The sequence below is a fragment of the Dysidea avara genome, chromosome 12 (assembly GCF_963678975.1).
Source record: "Dysidea avara chromosome 12, odDysAvar1.4, whole genome shotgun sequence".
NCBI classification, from domain to species: domain Eukaryota; kingdom Metazoa; phylum Porifera; class Demospongiae; order Dictyoceratida; family Dysideidae; genus Dysidea; species Dysidea avara.
Genome location: NC_089283.1, coordinates 22,754,143 through 22,768,986, shown reverse-complemented (window position 1 = coordinate 22,768,986; position 14,844 = coordinate 22,754,143). Strand labels below are relative to the sequence as shown.

The window sequence follows — 14,844 nt, the reverse complement described above, 5'->3', positions numbered from 1 at the left end:
TGCTAAAAATTAAATAATTGATTTCTTTTATAAGGCGCATGGTGTAAACTGATAACTCCCAAGAGAAGGAAAAGTTGGCGTTAAGTTGTACTATTCGTGTGTCATGAAAATCAGTTCGCTTGTATGAAGTCACGTGTTGCCAGGAGTACAGCCGCTAAAAGTCTTCCGGTATTTGTCTTCCCCGAGGAGTTGAATTTTATCGCTAAGGACCAACGCACACACAAACGCCTACTCACTATCTACAATCCTTATAATTTCGAGATAAATTTTCAAGGTAGAGGACCAGTGTACAAATTGTTATATGTGTGTGTAATTTTTGCGTATATTTTTTATTTCTGCAGTTCTGTGTAACACTCCTGAGAGATATGCTGTTACAAATCCCCATGGAACAGTAAAGGCTCACTGCTGTGTTGACATGTTAGTTGTCCATATACACCCCCCACAAATACTACACACACACACACACACACAAGTCTCAGTTATAAATGATGTCATAATTGTATTATGTAACCAACTAGATGATTAGATTTGGGTTGTGAAGTATGCCTGAAATTTTCTAATCAGCATTATTAAATTTTTGTGTTTTGCAACATCATGTTATCTGTAAAGTGGTGATTAGTTCACATTGGTGTCTGACAAGTGTTAACGACATTTTGCTGTGATGAATAAATATTTACCTTTCTAGTGTTATCAAACACAAGTGTGCTCATTCTGGTCCTTACAACACCAGCAGCAAGTTCAAAGTTGAGGCCTACCATGGTGATAAGCTGCTAGGAAGTAAAGTGGTGGCTTCACATCTTAAGGATGAGACCAATTTACCAGAAGTAAGGTTATACCAGATAAATGTCATGTCTCTTTAGAGTACCAGTATCTTAGTTGTCTTTATGAGGAGGTTGTAATTCTGTAAGAGATTGTGTTCAAGCTTTAGCAAAAAAATTAAAAAGTTTAATAGGTTGTTCTATGTATCTATTTTATGCCTACCATATTACCTTTGCACTTTATCAGTTATCATTAGCCTCATATCAATGTCTAGTGTTACCAAATGTTAGGAGAAACAGTGGCCTAGAGTAATATATAGCCCTTTTCTAACTTACACATGTATTATAATTACTATATAGATAGTAGTCAATTGAAATGTTGAATAGCAAGCCAAGTCATACCACATTTTACGTTGGACGTTACAGAAAAGTTGGTCTATGCCAGGTGCTGTGTTTTCTCTTGTAGTTTTTGTTTGCCAATACAGCACTGAAGCTGTGATGCATGGCAAACCTTTATTGGGTCTTGTGTAAATGTAATGGCTATGTCACCGATTATCCATGGTCTTTGTTGTACGGTATTTCACCATGTATGGCAAATATTGGGGGTAGGGTGTAAATATAGAGCAGTCGTGTATCCATGGTGATAAAAGTGTTCACTTTTGTACAACCCGTTTTAGTGTCCCAAACTGGAACAATAAAAACCTCTCCATGGATTTGTTATTATATGGCCACCTGTATAGAAAGGCCAATTCATCCACACTATATTGGGAAATTTATAGAACAGTTCATGATCTACTAGCGGCCTGCACATACTAACAGCATCTGGCATATTTGCTATGTACAAGTTCCACTGTGTATATAGGTCTTGTGGTTACATTTCCTTCATGAATATTGCTACTCTATACCACAAACCATAAAGTACTTGTTAGCCAGTAGTCTGTGGCTGACACAGTGGTAATACAGGTGTATTTTATGTGTGCTGGACTATATTATAGTGTATTTACACTAGCAGTTGGGCACGGTACGGCACAGCACGGCACAGCACGGCACAGTACGCTTAATTTTGTTAGTGTAAACGGGTATCGATCCGAGCCAAAGCATTACGTGCCGGGCTAGCCTGGCCCTGCTACTTCATCCGTGCTGGCTCGGTACGGCATGGCACGGTAGACAAATTGAAACAAACCTTGCTATATCTTTGGCTGCTGTATGTAAATATGATGGCTTCTACCATGGCCAAACGTGAAACAAGTCCAGTTACCACGTTCGATTTGAAATAAGCTGTCCATTGAGCGGTAGCCGCTGATATTGTCCCTCAAACGGATTGCTGGTAACTTGTACGACAGTAACAGCTTGAAACGAGCTTGAAAACGGTGAGGGCATCTCATAGGACGATACTTTAGCAATCACGTGCTTATGTATAAACTTGCCCAGCATGGTTATTTCCTTACCAAAGTAAATGCGCACTTAAAAAGTAGCGCACCGTACCGTACCGTGCTGTACCGTACCGGGCTGGAGCTACTAGTGTAAACGCACTATAAGTGCCCTCATTAGTGGGGTGTCCTGATTTGCGGGTACAAATAAGACCATGGACAATTATATTGTCCTGACTATAGATGTGTCCTTTTAGTGATGTGTCCTGATTTCAGGGGTCTGAATGTGTGTACACTAATACCATGGACAAGTGTCCTGATTATCAAGGTGTTCATATTTCATGGTGTCCTATTTTGAGGGGGTATACACTACAAGGATGGAGCAAGCAAATCTCATTCAGTGATCCCAATTAATTTTATTCCACCATGTATGTGCATTGTCATCTGTGGTGTCTTACTATAAATACTATTTCTTTATTATCATCAATCATTGTTTTGATAGCCTACCAGTGAATCTCTTGAATTTACCAGATTCAGCATATCCTCAGAACATCCATCTATTAGTGAGTGTAATGAATGATATATGTGAGTGGCTGCATTTGTGAACTGGGACACATAACCACCCATTCAGCTGTTATGGCTCAAATTACTGAAAGCTATTTTGGTCATATGCAAACTAAAGTATACAGAAACAAGTAGAGAAAAGTTTGGATATCCATATTTTTTGAAACAGAGTTATGGTCTTTCGAATTTACAGGATTGAATGTGTGGGGGAGACCGTTTTTGTCAATGTATTATCGTACACTTGATTTACAGGTATAGCCAGGTCCAGCACAGCTACCACTACTGCTGGCCATTCAGTTGGAGTACTACCTGTGATAGTGACTGTTGTCTGTCTAGTGTTGTTGTTCCTGCCTCTGGAGGAAGATGTGTTCACTTCATTTCCTCCTTATATCCGTGTATCTGTTAATATGAAAATATTGGCTGCTTATATCCTTGGTAAGTATCTAGTCTTGCATGGCTATGCTGCTATTTTGCCTCCTTGGTTTTGCTGTTGGAGGTGATATTTTAAAGTCTCACACTTATTACAGCTGTAATGTATGATTGTGCTGGTGTCAGTGTCACAGAAAGCATATAGTGAGAGCTTTTAATAGTATCCCAGGGTTGTACTATGCTGTTAGCATTTATTATTAGAGCCAAAGTATTGCTCAATAATAAATTGGTCTGTTTTTAGTGAGACATGGTCTCGTCATATTGAGGTGGTCTTATTAATAAGGTCACGGAGTATGGTATAGCCTAAATATTTTGAGGGGAAACTTTTTTGCTGACTTTGCGGTTTTGTGGGGTTACCAACAAAAAAAATTTTATCCTTGAAATATTTAGACCTCTAATGCATGTTGGGAGTGTTTGCAATCCATTAAAAATTTTAATTAGGTACATTGCTCAACCTTGAAAGATTTGTCCCAGGCTATACAATACACTTTTGGGCACCTAATTGACATGGTTACTATGGAAGTGATCTATATTGCGGTTTAGTTTATTAAGTTCTATAGTGCAAAGTTGTGCATTTCAGTGGATCTGATTTCATTACTCACGCTGATGTAGCTAAAGTTCCTTCCATTATTCATGGTGAAAATTTCTACTGTTGCTATGTGACGTGACCAAGAACAACAATGAAGCTGTGGCAACAATGTCACAATGTATGCAGCCCAGACCGTAAATCACTAGTAGTCTCATGTAGCCAGCCTTTTTTTGACACGTAGTCAATAAAGTTTTCAAACCTGATGAAATTTCTTTCTTGACCCAATGAAAAAGAAGAGAAGGGTGAGCTATCACTATAGATGACAGATACCTGTTACTTGGTAAGAAACTTCTAAACACCAAATAATCCATCTGTCTTTCCACCATGTTGTAAATGTATCATCCTACGAAAGAGCACCGAGTGGTTGTGGTATCAGATTCAGGAACCTCTTTTAAAGGACCCTCTGAGAAAAGGACATTGTAAATTTAACCTCCTTAAAAGGACACTTTCTGAGGTCCCTGTAGACCTCTACAAATACAATTTTCAGTCAAAATCAGTTGGTACCAAAGTGTCCAAGGTTCCACTAAGGCAAGTTTGAAGAGATGCTTATTTGTTCGTACGTGAGCCTTCTGTTCGCCCTTTCTGTAGTCAAGTATTTGATGAGGGGTGTCATCAACGATGTAGAGGCAAAGTAGCAGTGTAAGACTAGTTGGTGTTTTTGATACCACCAATATTTTCAAAATAAACTTTTGTACTTTTTGTGAACTGGAGAGAAGTAACTTTAGTAATGGTTTTGTTAAAAACTTATTTTACAGAATGTCAATTTGTAGTAGGTAATTTTGTTCTCCTTTTTGTTACAGGAATCATGACCATACTGTTTGTGAAAACGTGATGTTGACTTGTGGAAATGCTTTTGTTATTGTATACCTGTACTTGTTTGTTTTATGTTTGTCTCTTTGCATTGTGACTGTGTACTTTATGCTGTACATTTATAAATTTGCCATAACATTTACAGTAAATACTGAATTCCTAAATTTATATTAACAAAAATGAATTGACTTAGCTACACTGTATCGTCTCGGTGCTAAGATACAATCACTCAAGAGTTAAGATATATGAAGATTCTTGCTTGTATTTTATAGGAGGACTTCATCATGCAAAGGTTTTGGGTTCTTTGAATATCAAGAACTTAAATCAAAAAAAAAAGAAAGATATATTCATGAGTAGCCAATGAGGTACAAAAACTCACATTTTTAAATTCACTACTGATCTGGCAGCCTGAAAAAATGTTGAAGTGCAGATTTCCGCATTTGTGCGCCCGCCCTTCTCTATTACAGCTTAGGGGTACTTGTCTATATCTATGACAGTATGGTTTACATGTTCTAAGTAAAGCCTACCCCAGTAATTTTTAGCGCTGCAAGCTATACGAAAGGTCGATATGGAAGCAGAAATGAAGCGCGTTGCAATTCTAGAGATTGAGAAGTATTCTCAAGAACTAAATAAAGTTGGTGAAGAAATATGGAACAATCCTGAGCTAGGATATGAAGAATATAAGGCTCACGTGCTGTTAACTGATTTCTTGGAGAGGAAAGGATTTACCGTAGAAAGGTCTTATTTGGGAATCAAGACCGCTTTTACAGCAACATTTGGACATGAGGCTAAGCCAAACATCTGTGTTATATGTGAATATGATGCGTTACCAGAGATAGGCCATGCTTGTGGACATAATCTGATAGCAGAGGCTGGAATAGCTGCTGGATTAGGAATTAAGGCAGCACTGGAAGCAAATGGAGCACCAAAGGGAAGATTAACAGTGATGGGAACTCCAGCTGAAGAGGGACTAGGTGGTAAAGTGAAGTTGATTGAGGAAGGTGCCTTCAACGACATTGATGTGGCTATGATGGTTCATCCTTGTCCACATAGCATCTTAGAGCCTGTCTTCCTTGCAAATGGAAAGTTCAAAGTAACATTTCATGGTAAGGCAGCACACGCAGCAGCATTTCCATGGGAAGGTATAAATGCCTTAGATGCAGCAGTGTTGGCATACAACAACATCTCTGTATTACGACAGCAACTAAAACCCACAATCAGAATCCATGGAATTATCAGCAATGGTGGAGTTAAGCCCAACATTATTCCTGAGCTATCTGTTATGAATTACTACATGCGTGCACCAACAAGGGAAGAAGTATCAGAGTTAAAACCAAAATTGATTTCTTGCTTTGAAGCAGCAGCAAAAGCCACTGGATGTACAGTCGATATTGACATGAATGAACCACCATATGAGGACATGGTACACAATAAGGTCATGACCAGTCTGTACAAGACTAATGCTGAACAACTAGACCTCACACATATTGAGTACACCACGCCATGTGGATCTACTGATATGGGCAACGTGTCTCATGTGGTCCCAGCTATACACCCAATGTTTCAAATAGGTCATGACACACGAGCTTATCACACAAGAGAGTTTACTGCCGTAGCAAACACACCCGCAGCTTATCAGAATACACTTAATACTGCTAAGGCTATGGCAATGACTAGTATTGATTTGTACGTGACACCAGATCTAGTACAACAGGCTAAACAAGCTTTTAACGAAAAGTGACTTGCGATGTGGACAGTTGTCACATAGGTGTGTTAGAAATTTTGATTTATTTATGTGTTAGTTTATTACAACTCATTAAAGAGGCGAGGAGGTATTTCATCTGGTCATTTGTGGCATGCATGGGGATAATTTGTTCTAATAGTGTTGCTGGAGCTGTCCCAGCCAAATTGATAGACTTCTTGTGTCTAGCTCAAGATTAAAATTTCATGATATCCCATTCGCAAAAATTACGTCCTCAAAAATACTGTGTATACGGGTGAAAATTATACCCTTCAAAAAGTACCATGTATACGGTAGTAAACATGCAGTGAAAATGGTCAAAAATATTAATATCTAGGCATTCCAATACACTGTAGGCAGTGTCATTCATGAAAATAAAATTGCGAAAGTGAGCATTTGTGAAAATTTCATACCTCGAAAAATATTGCATATATGGTATAAGTTCTATTAGAATACTGTGTGCAGATTTACAGGTGCTATGATGTGGGAATACACCATACTTAGCATAAATTCATAATGTGGGCTCCTCTTGAACATAGGTAACATCATAGACCTTGTACACAGGCTCCTTACGAATGACTTTAATCAGATGCAGAATGAAGCATGTTGTTATTCTAGGGATTGAGAGGTATTCTCATAATCTAAACAAAGTGCAAATTATAGGAGATGTGGCCATATGTGGGTGCATAAAATTTGCCTACTTTTTCACACTTTCATGACTCCTAACTTTTTATGTCAATAAGCTATGGCCACACAATTTTCAACACTCATAACCTTTAGTTGGCTTTATAATGCAAGTTACAGAATATACATATTATATATATATGATAGGGTGTAGTTTGTGCCCATAAAGTTGGTGAAGAAACACGGAGCAATCCAAAGCTAGGATATGAATAGTGCATGCAAAGCTCATGTGCTATTAACTGCATGTTTTAAAAGGATTTTGATGTGGAGAGGTCTTGTTTGGGAATCGAGACCACTTTAAGAGCAATGGAGCAATGTTTGACCATAAGGCTAAGGCAAACATCTGTTATTTGTGAATACAATGTGTTACCAGAGATAGGCCATACTTGTGGACACAATGCAACCAGAGGCTGGAGTAGCTTCACTTTTCCACCTTCAGCTGGAGTTCCCATCACTGTTAATCTTCCCTTTGGTGCTCCATTTGCTTCCAGTACTGCCTTAATTCATTATCCAGCAGAGAAAGGTGCCTTTAAGACATTGATGTGTGGTTATGATGGTTCATCCTTGCTGTCATAATTTCTTGGAACCAGTCTTCCTAGCTCTTACTCAGACATTTCACAGTAAAGTACATTCAGCAGCAATTCCATGGGAAGGCATATGAATGCTTCAGATACAGAAGTGTTGGTATATAACAACATCTCCGACAACAACTAAAACCTAAATCCATGGAATCATACAGTAATAGAGGAAGAAAGCCCAACTGCTGAACATGGACTATTATATTTGAGCACCAATGATTGAAGAAATAAGCCCAGAGAACCCTAGAATTTTAGCATGCATGTGTTAATCACACCTGTTACTATTTGTGTGCTTCATTTTGCTTACTCCTGAAAGTTATGCCGTTACACACCCTCACGGGAAAGTATAAGCTCATTGCTGTTAACACATTAGTTATCTGCAACCCTACAAACACCACACCCACAAACATGCATGCACACACGCTAGCAAGTCTCATGTGGCCAGACTACTTATTCTCCATTGCGGCACTTATCAATTAGAACTTGCAAGTGCTTGATGATAAATGCTGTGATGGTCTGGACGTGCAAGGTTATATGCACACACGTCACATGCACACATACACACACATGTCACATACACATACACACACATGTCACATACACACACATGCATGTAAAAGCAAAAACAAAGCCTTCAGCTTCCGTGCTAGCACTACCCAGTGAATCAGCACTGGGACACCTGTGTGCTACTCAAGTGCTAGGAGTCAGTGCAGGAAAATTCTCCTGGGGCAGGACTGGTAACCCACAGGAGGTTGTACCATGTCCCACAGGTGAAGGTGCGGGCACCCAAAGTCCCACTTGGACCTTCACCGTCCCACTTGGATCTTCACCCACTGTGTGAAACATGGACAGTTGGCATTTGCTTCCCCAGTTAATACCAGGTACCCATTGATGTTTCAGCTGGGTGAGCTGCTTCTCCAGTTGACACCAAGCTACTGAGTCCCCATTTAAACAGCTGGGTGGACTGAAGCAATGTGAGTGAAGTTTCTTGCTCAAGGAAACAACAGCAACACCAATTTGGCATTACTGAGCATCAAACCAGGAACCTATTGATTACCAGGCCAATGCTCCAGCCATTTGGCTATGCTGCCTCACACATGCATGTCCACACATATGTTCAGTTACAAATAATATCATAATTCAACAATGTAACCTACTGTAGACTTTGGTTGTAATGTGTGTGTGAAATCTCCTAATCAGCATTATTTTGTGCTGCTATCAACACTTTAATCATAAGCGTGGATTTACTATAATAACCAGAAAGACTTGAAGCCCTCATTTTCGATAGACCATACTGAAGTTAGATACTCTCTCTTTTATTATTCACTCTTGGTACTATTGAGTAACATAAAATTGACCCACCTTGCAGAAGATGTGTGCATATTGTTGAAGAAAAGGAAACATAGCTGATAAACTTATTTCAAAAATGTCAAAGTCTGCTAGTGTTGGAGACTTCCGTTAGCTCCTGTGACAGATGTGCATCAACCTTTGTTGACAATAGTTTATCAGTACTGTCCCATTTCACAAGACTTGTGTTGTTTAGGTATTGTGGAACTCATGATCAGATTCACTACTGTATACCACTGCTCTGCATGGCATAGTATCAAGCTGTAAGCAACTTAAATGCCTGCTGTTTCACAAACCATAGTATATACCATCGTTACCTCACCTCAAGTCACAGTTATACTTTAGAATAGTTGTCTATTTCAAATAATCCTGATGTGCCTACAGACTTTATGGCCTCAATATCATCTCATGGTGGACTGGTACATGTAGTGATGAACGTGAAATTAGTAACCAGTGAAGGTATTACTGCACTGGTAACAAACTCTCCTAATTTACTGACGTTTCATGCTTTCACTGATGATGATCCATTGAATCAAGATCTTGCCTTAAAGTCGGATCGCCTGATCGAAAACTATTTAAATGTGGGGGTTACAAAGTGACAGAAAAAATTAGTGATTTCATAGAGTATATGCCTTCAAGCCATATTCAGAGTCTGCCTATCTAGAATTATTTTGGTGGTAACTGAAACAGTGCTGAAGTACCTACTTTATTTATTTGTTGATTAGCAAGACCCTTAGTGGTAACACGTTAATGTACAATTACAGTGATAAACTGCTCCATCATACAATGATGATTTTGCAATAATCAAATACAATACAACTACAAGTTACTTAATCCGAGGTGGTCTGCTGCTTCTTTGTATCTCTCCTCTTCACACTGACAATATGGCCACGTCTAATTACAATATCTTTTTCACCCTTGTCTCTATGACTTTTAAGTTCAGTGTAAAGCTTCTTGTTCTCTAGTTGCATGCATAATATAAAATATCATGTGGAAACTGAGTATAAAACCTATACAAGTGCCACAGTTGTGAGTTTGAAAATTCAAGTTTTGGTTTGATTCCTTACTATTTGTATACCTGGATCACTATTTGAACATTAGTTATTTGTTAGTAAGCTCTGTTTAATGGTGAATTTATTCATCCATGAGGTTTCAAATCCTTGATCTTAATCCCCACTCTTCCGTTGGCTTGTTATCTGGACTGTTACAATGTTTTCTGTTAATAGAACTATAGTACACCAACTAAGAAATCATGATGTTCAGTATTATTCTTTAATGCAAGAAGTTTTAGTACTAAAGAATGTTTGAAGCTTTGCTTGTTTGCAGTCAAAACATTCAGTTACTATATTAAAAATAAATATTCGCCATCGTAACTCCATGCATGCAAAAATTTGTGCAGGGCATAGGCCCAAATGAAGTATACTTTGTTTATTTTCTTGATTAATATTTGATTGTAAGCTCAAAAATTTATGTATTAGGCAGTAGTGTACCTTCAGTGCATGGTCACTGTAAAGCTGTAATAACTATAACTGTCTAATGTACCACATGCGTTAATTTTGTTAAGTATTTGAACTTATACCATCTGTGGGCTTTTCCTGAAAGGAATTCTTTTTTTGTAGATTGGAAGTTATTTGCAATCCCCCCCCCCCCCTTGAAATATACAACTTGGTCATGCAAAATGGATTGTTTAGTGCATAAAAGATCCTGAAACTTGAAAAGCAAAAATTTCCCTCTCAAAATTTTGAATAATCCGCTAAATTGGTTTCCTCAAAAATATCCTGCTATACAGCATTCATAGGTCCCATTTTAGAATGTGCTACTGGCAAACAATTTTTGTCTTCATAATCATATAGTGTACAAGTTCCATTGTTTCGCTGGGGCAAACAAATTTCATTCAATATATCCCAGTTTTCTTGTATAAAATGAGCTGCTAGATGGGTTTGGACCAGTTAGCTACCATGGTCAAAATCACCAGAAAAGTGCATTCAGAACTAGCTTGGCCATAATTATTACTTACGTCTGTGCCTACTTTATATAACAATTAATAAATACTAGTCTTTCTATTCAATTAACCTACTAGAAGCCACTCCTTAACCTGTTTGATTCCATGGAGCTCAACCATTAATTGTTAACAGAGTTTCATTCAGTTTTTACTATTTTCCTTTGGAACCCTATCCCCTATTCTGTTTTATCATGGACACAGTTTTGTCAGACTCTTTACCATATTTATAATTAATGTTGTTATTTGTGCTTTTTTTGTAATATTAGCTATGTCTGTAACATGGGAGCAGGTTGAAAGCAAAAGTTTCTGATACCTTCAGATAATCGCTCTGTGCAAACAACTGCGTACATTTGGAGGTACCTGTGACAGAGCAGTTATCTCTGTTGGAGTACAGCAGTTGTGGAAATTCCTTCTCATACCTATAGAATGAGCAATATTCCAGATATGTTGTAAAGACAAACCTCCTAATCAGTCATGGTCAAATTGATGGAGGCCATTCCAGTCCCTCACCAGTATAGGGAGGGAGTGGGGACATAGTAGGGATTTGACTTGAAAAAAAGTCAAATTCCCCAACCTGGGGATAAATTGTTAGGTCAAATCCCCACATATACCCAACCCTAAGACATGGTGATAGGAAAGGATTTGACATGGAGCTTCAGTTTATCATGTGCCACAAGCAGAGCTTCTCAGCACTTCATTCAAATTCCTCACCCTAGGGCACGTTTTTCAACTTCAAATCCCTTCCTAAGCCCAACATTGCTCGTACTGGGGGGAGTGGGGCTTAAGGCCAGGCCAAGTTGATTCACATGCAGTTTATTGTCTGGGATATTTGAAAAAGTCATGCGGGCGGGAGGTCATTTTTCATTTTTCATAATTTTTTAGCATGGAAAAACATTTAAAAAGTAGCTTCACATAGTTGCTAGCTACTTTAACAATAATTGCAAGCTTATTTGATTACGTCACTGTTAATAATTAGCTACTCGTTCATGCAATCTCTCTTTAGAAATCCATTTATTGAAGCTTCTAACGAGTTCAGGCTGGGGATAATCGTCACGTTTGTTGCACACATCATGTTTTAATGTACAAAAACGAGTTCGGAAGTGTAAGCAATGCATATCACGTGAGAAATAATGAATTATGAAATTATTGCTCTATTCCTAAAAACCCATGCGGACGGTGACGATAAACTGTGAATTAACTTGGCCTGGCCTAACAGTGATAGGTGCATAATTTTGTACTTTGGTTGTGGCTTTGATCCTTTTGTTTTTGTGATATTAGCTATGTCTGTAGCTTTACTTGTTTTTGAAGTGCCTTTAGGTGAAGAAATAAGTAAATGATTCCTTGAAAGTAGTGAGTGATATGGGATCTTGTTCATATTGTTTCAGTATTACTGCATCCATGGTGCAGCTACATATATGGGGAACTACTATATTCTATATTTGTGATGTCAGCATTATAACACATATAGAGACAGGCCAAATTTACAATAAGGCATGCAACTATAGCTACGTATACCCAATAGCTAGAAAGTTGGGCCCAATAATTTGGTTCATTGCATTCTACCATAATAGCAGTGGAACTGGTGTGCTCCAGCACCCTCAAGGATTTCAAGGTGTATTATGTAGTCATGTGAGCTGCTGCTTCATTGAATATTCATTTTTTAAAATCAGTTGTTTAACCACATAAATACCTCAAAATTTCACTCCTGACAATATAATAGTTTCCTTGGGGCCAAACCCCTACCCCATGTATACTTGCACACCCTACATAACTTTTGGTCACTCCCAACTTTAACAACTTTCTACTTCCTGTACACCATTGTGAGGTAGCATGTCACAACAGCTATTTGGTGGTAGCGTACAATTAAGATAGATATACTTTAATAGAGCAGTCACCTAACTACTTTAATAATAAAACATTTAGCGGAAACATATGAACTAGTTCTGCTATTCAATGTATTCAAATCTGTCCTTAATTTACTGATGTATCTACCTGTACAGTATCTTAAATGCCATAAGAACAGCTGGTGAGGTAGACATATTATTCAAGCACACATGTACCACTGAAAATGCTCTTAGATTCAATTTCAAAGCATTCGGATTTTACAATTTACTTGTGGAGAGTGTCCTTGGACCCTCTTAAAATTGGTATGCTTTGCATGATAGTTCCTATACTTTAAAGAACAGGTGCACCATATCTCCCCCCCCCCCTTCTGGAGTATCCCCACTAGCTAGCTAGCTTAGCTACCTAAACTATACTGCCCAGTATAAATGTGATTCATGGCACACAATGAGCAATACTTAATCAAGAATGGATATGATATGGAATGTAGATGTAGCTACCCAATTCAGTTTGTATTAATGTTCTATTACATCGTATCATTGCATTTGTAAGTAACTGGCCTGGGAATCAAATTTATACAGCTGGCTAGTACTCATTGTGCGTTCTGCAAGGGCCTTCAATTCTGTGCCTTCAATTCTGTGCCTTATCAACGTTTACTGTTGCAGCTATGAGTAATGGATTCGTGTTCAAATAGTTTTGCTATGATTAGCTATGCTCATGTCTTGCTCTGATTAATGCATGCTCTGAATGCATGGTCCCCATGCAGTATTGTCAGGGGTCCCACAAGGTTCCATCTAAGACCTTTGCATTACATAGTTTGTTCTGTATACTATGAACTATGAAATTTTTTGCTGACATGAATAAAAGTGGCTGCTATAATCATTGCTCAGTAGAATCCATCCCTGATTGTAACTCCTTCCAATATGACTTAAGACATGATAACATGATTGCTGTTCAGTGCTCCAAATAGCAAACACCTTCAAATAAATCACCATTTGAAAGTGCAAGAGCAAAATAATCTGCTTCCACAAACCTAACGGACACCATGGTTTTATATTTTCTTCAGTGTAGAAGTGATTTCCTATGATGGGGATTCCATACCGGCAACATTTGCATGTATATTCCAGTATAGGAATCATGAGTGCTAAAGGCCCTGCATGTGTTTTGAAGGAATTTAACACAGCTGCAGATGTACATTATAATGACTGCATATGCAGAAAGTTAAAAATTTTAGCAGCTTAGCATACTGTCTACAACAACACCTAAGTACTCCCCATAGGAGAAGTAATATGGCTTGATGGGTAAGCATCCTCTTAAGAATGTTTCAAAGTTGTTTTGGCCATCACTCTCCACTGGAGTCTGGAGTATTATATATGATGATTAGAACTGTGACTGTTCTATTACAGTGGTGGTTGTTCTATTAGAGTAGTGATTGCTCTATTAGAGTATCTGCATGATTTTGAAGCTTAGCTAGCTATTTGCTAAATTTCCAATCACAGCTTACTAGTAGCTATATAGCTACAGTTTACTGTAACACATGTATGTAAAAAAATGCTATAACTATTAATTGTCTTCTATTTACACCCATTGGTCTTTCCTGTAGCTACTTCCCAGCTTGTTTTTGGTGTGTATAGTCTTAGCTACATGTAACTAGATGAATAAAAAATTGGAAAATTTAAAATGGGAATAGGGATCGCTGAAAAAAGCCACCAAACAAGAAGGGATCGCTGGGGTGATAATGCAAACCACAAATCCCTATTTTGACTCTCTGTCATAAATATTTAGTTACATGCTCCCCTGAGTCATTTTAAAATGAGTCAAAATAGGGATTTGTGGTTTACATTACCACCCCAGCGATCCCTTCTTGTTTGGTGGCTTTTTCAGCGATCCCTATTCCAATTTTTTTATTCATCTAGTTTGTGTACTTTTTATTAATCCAGTAATGGAATTGTTTTACTGATAATGATAATTGTTGTAGATATACGTAGAGCAGTTTACAATTAGTGGCTGTCAAGTTCAGTGTAACCTTTGTTGTTATCAGACACACTTGACTGCATTATTAGAGTATTTACCTTGGCTATGGACGAGACTATACATTACACACAACAGTGAGCAGCTGTTGTCTAACTT

The 14,844-nt window shown here is 38.1% G+C and overlaps 2 protein-coding genes across 2 annotated transcripts; both read left to right on the top strand.

Moving 5' to 3' along the window:
- Positions 1-11: 11 nt before the first annotated feature.
- On the top strand, positions 12-4,716 carry LOC136240969 (motile sperm domain-containing protein 1-like). The gene is made up of 6 exons (XM_066032062.1): positions 12-274; positions 342-417; positions 686-824; positions 2,631-2,691; positions 2,945-3,127; positions 4,511-4,716. Exons 1-6 carry the CDS (start codon positions 124-126, stop codon positions 4,540-4,542), a joined length of 642 nt encoding a protein of 213 aa, XP_065888134.1. The 5' UTR covers positions 12-123; the 3' UTR covers positions 4,543-4,716.
- A 272-nt stretch (positions 4,717-4,988) lies between these two features.
- On the top strand, positions 4,989-6,360 carry LOC136240968 (xaa-Arg dipeptidase-like). Its single transcript, XM_066032061.1, has one exon. The coding sequence runs from the start codon at positions 5,089-5,091 to the stop codon at positions 6,259-6,261; it is 1,173 nt and encodes a 390-aa protein (XP_065888133.1). The 5' UTR covers positions 4,989-5,088; the 3' UTR covers positions 6,262-6,360.
- The last annotated feature ends 8,484 nt before the right edge of the window (positions 6,361-14,844 follow it).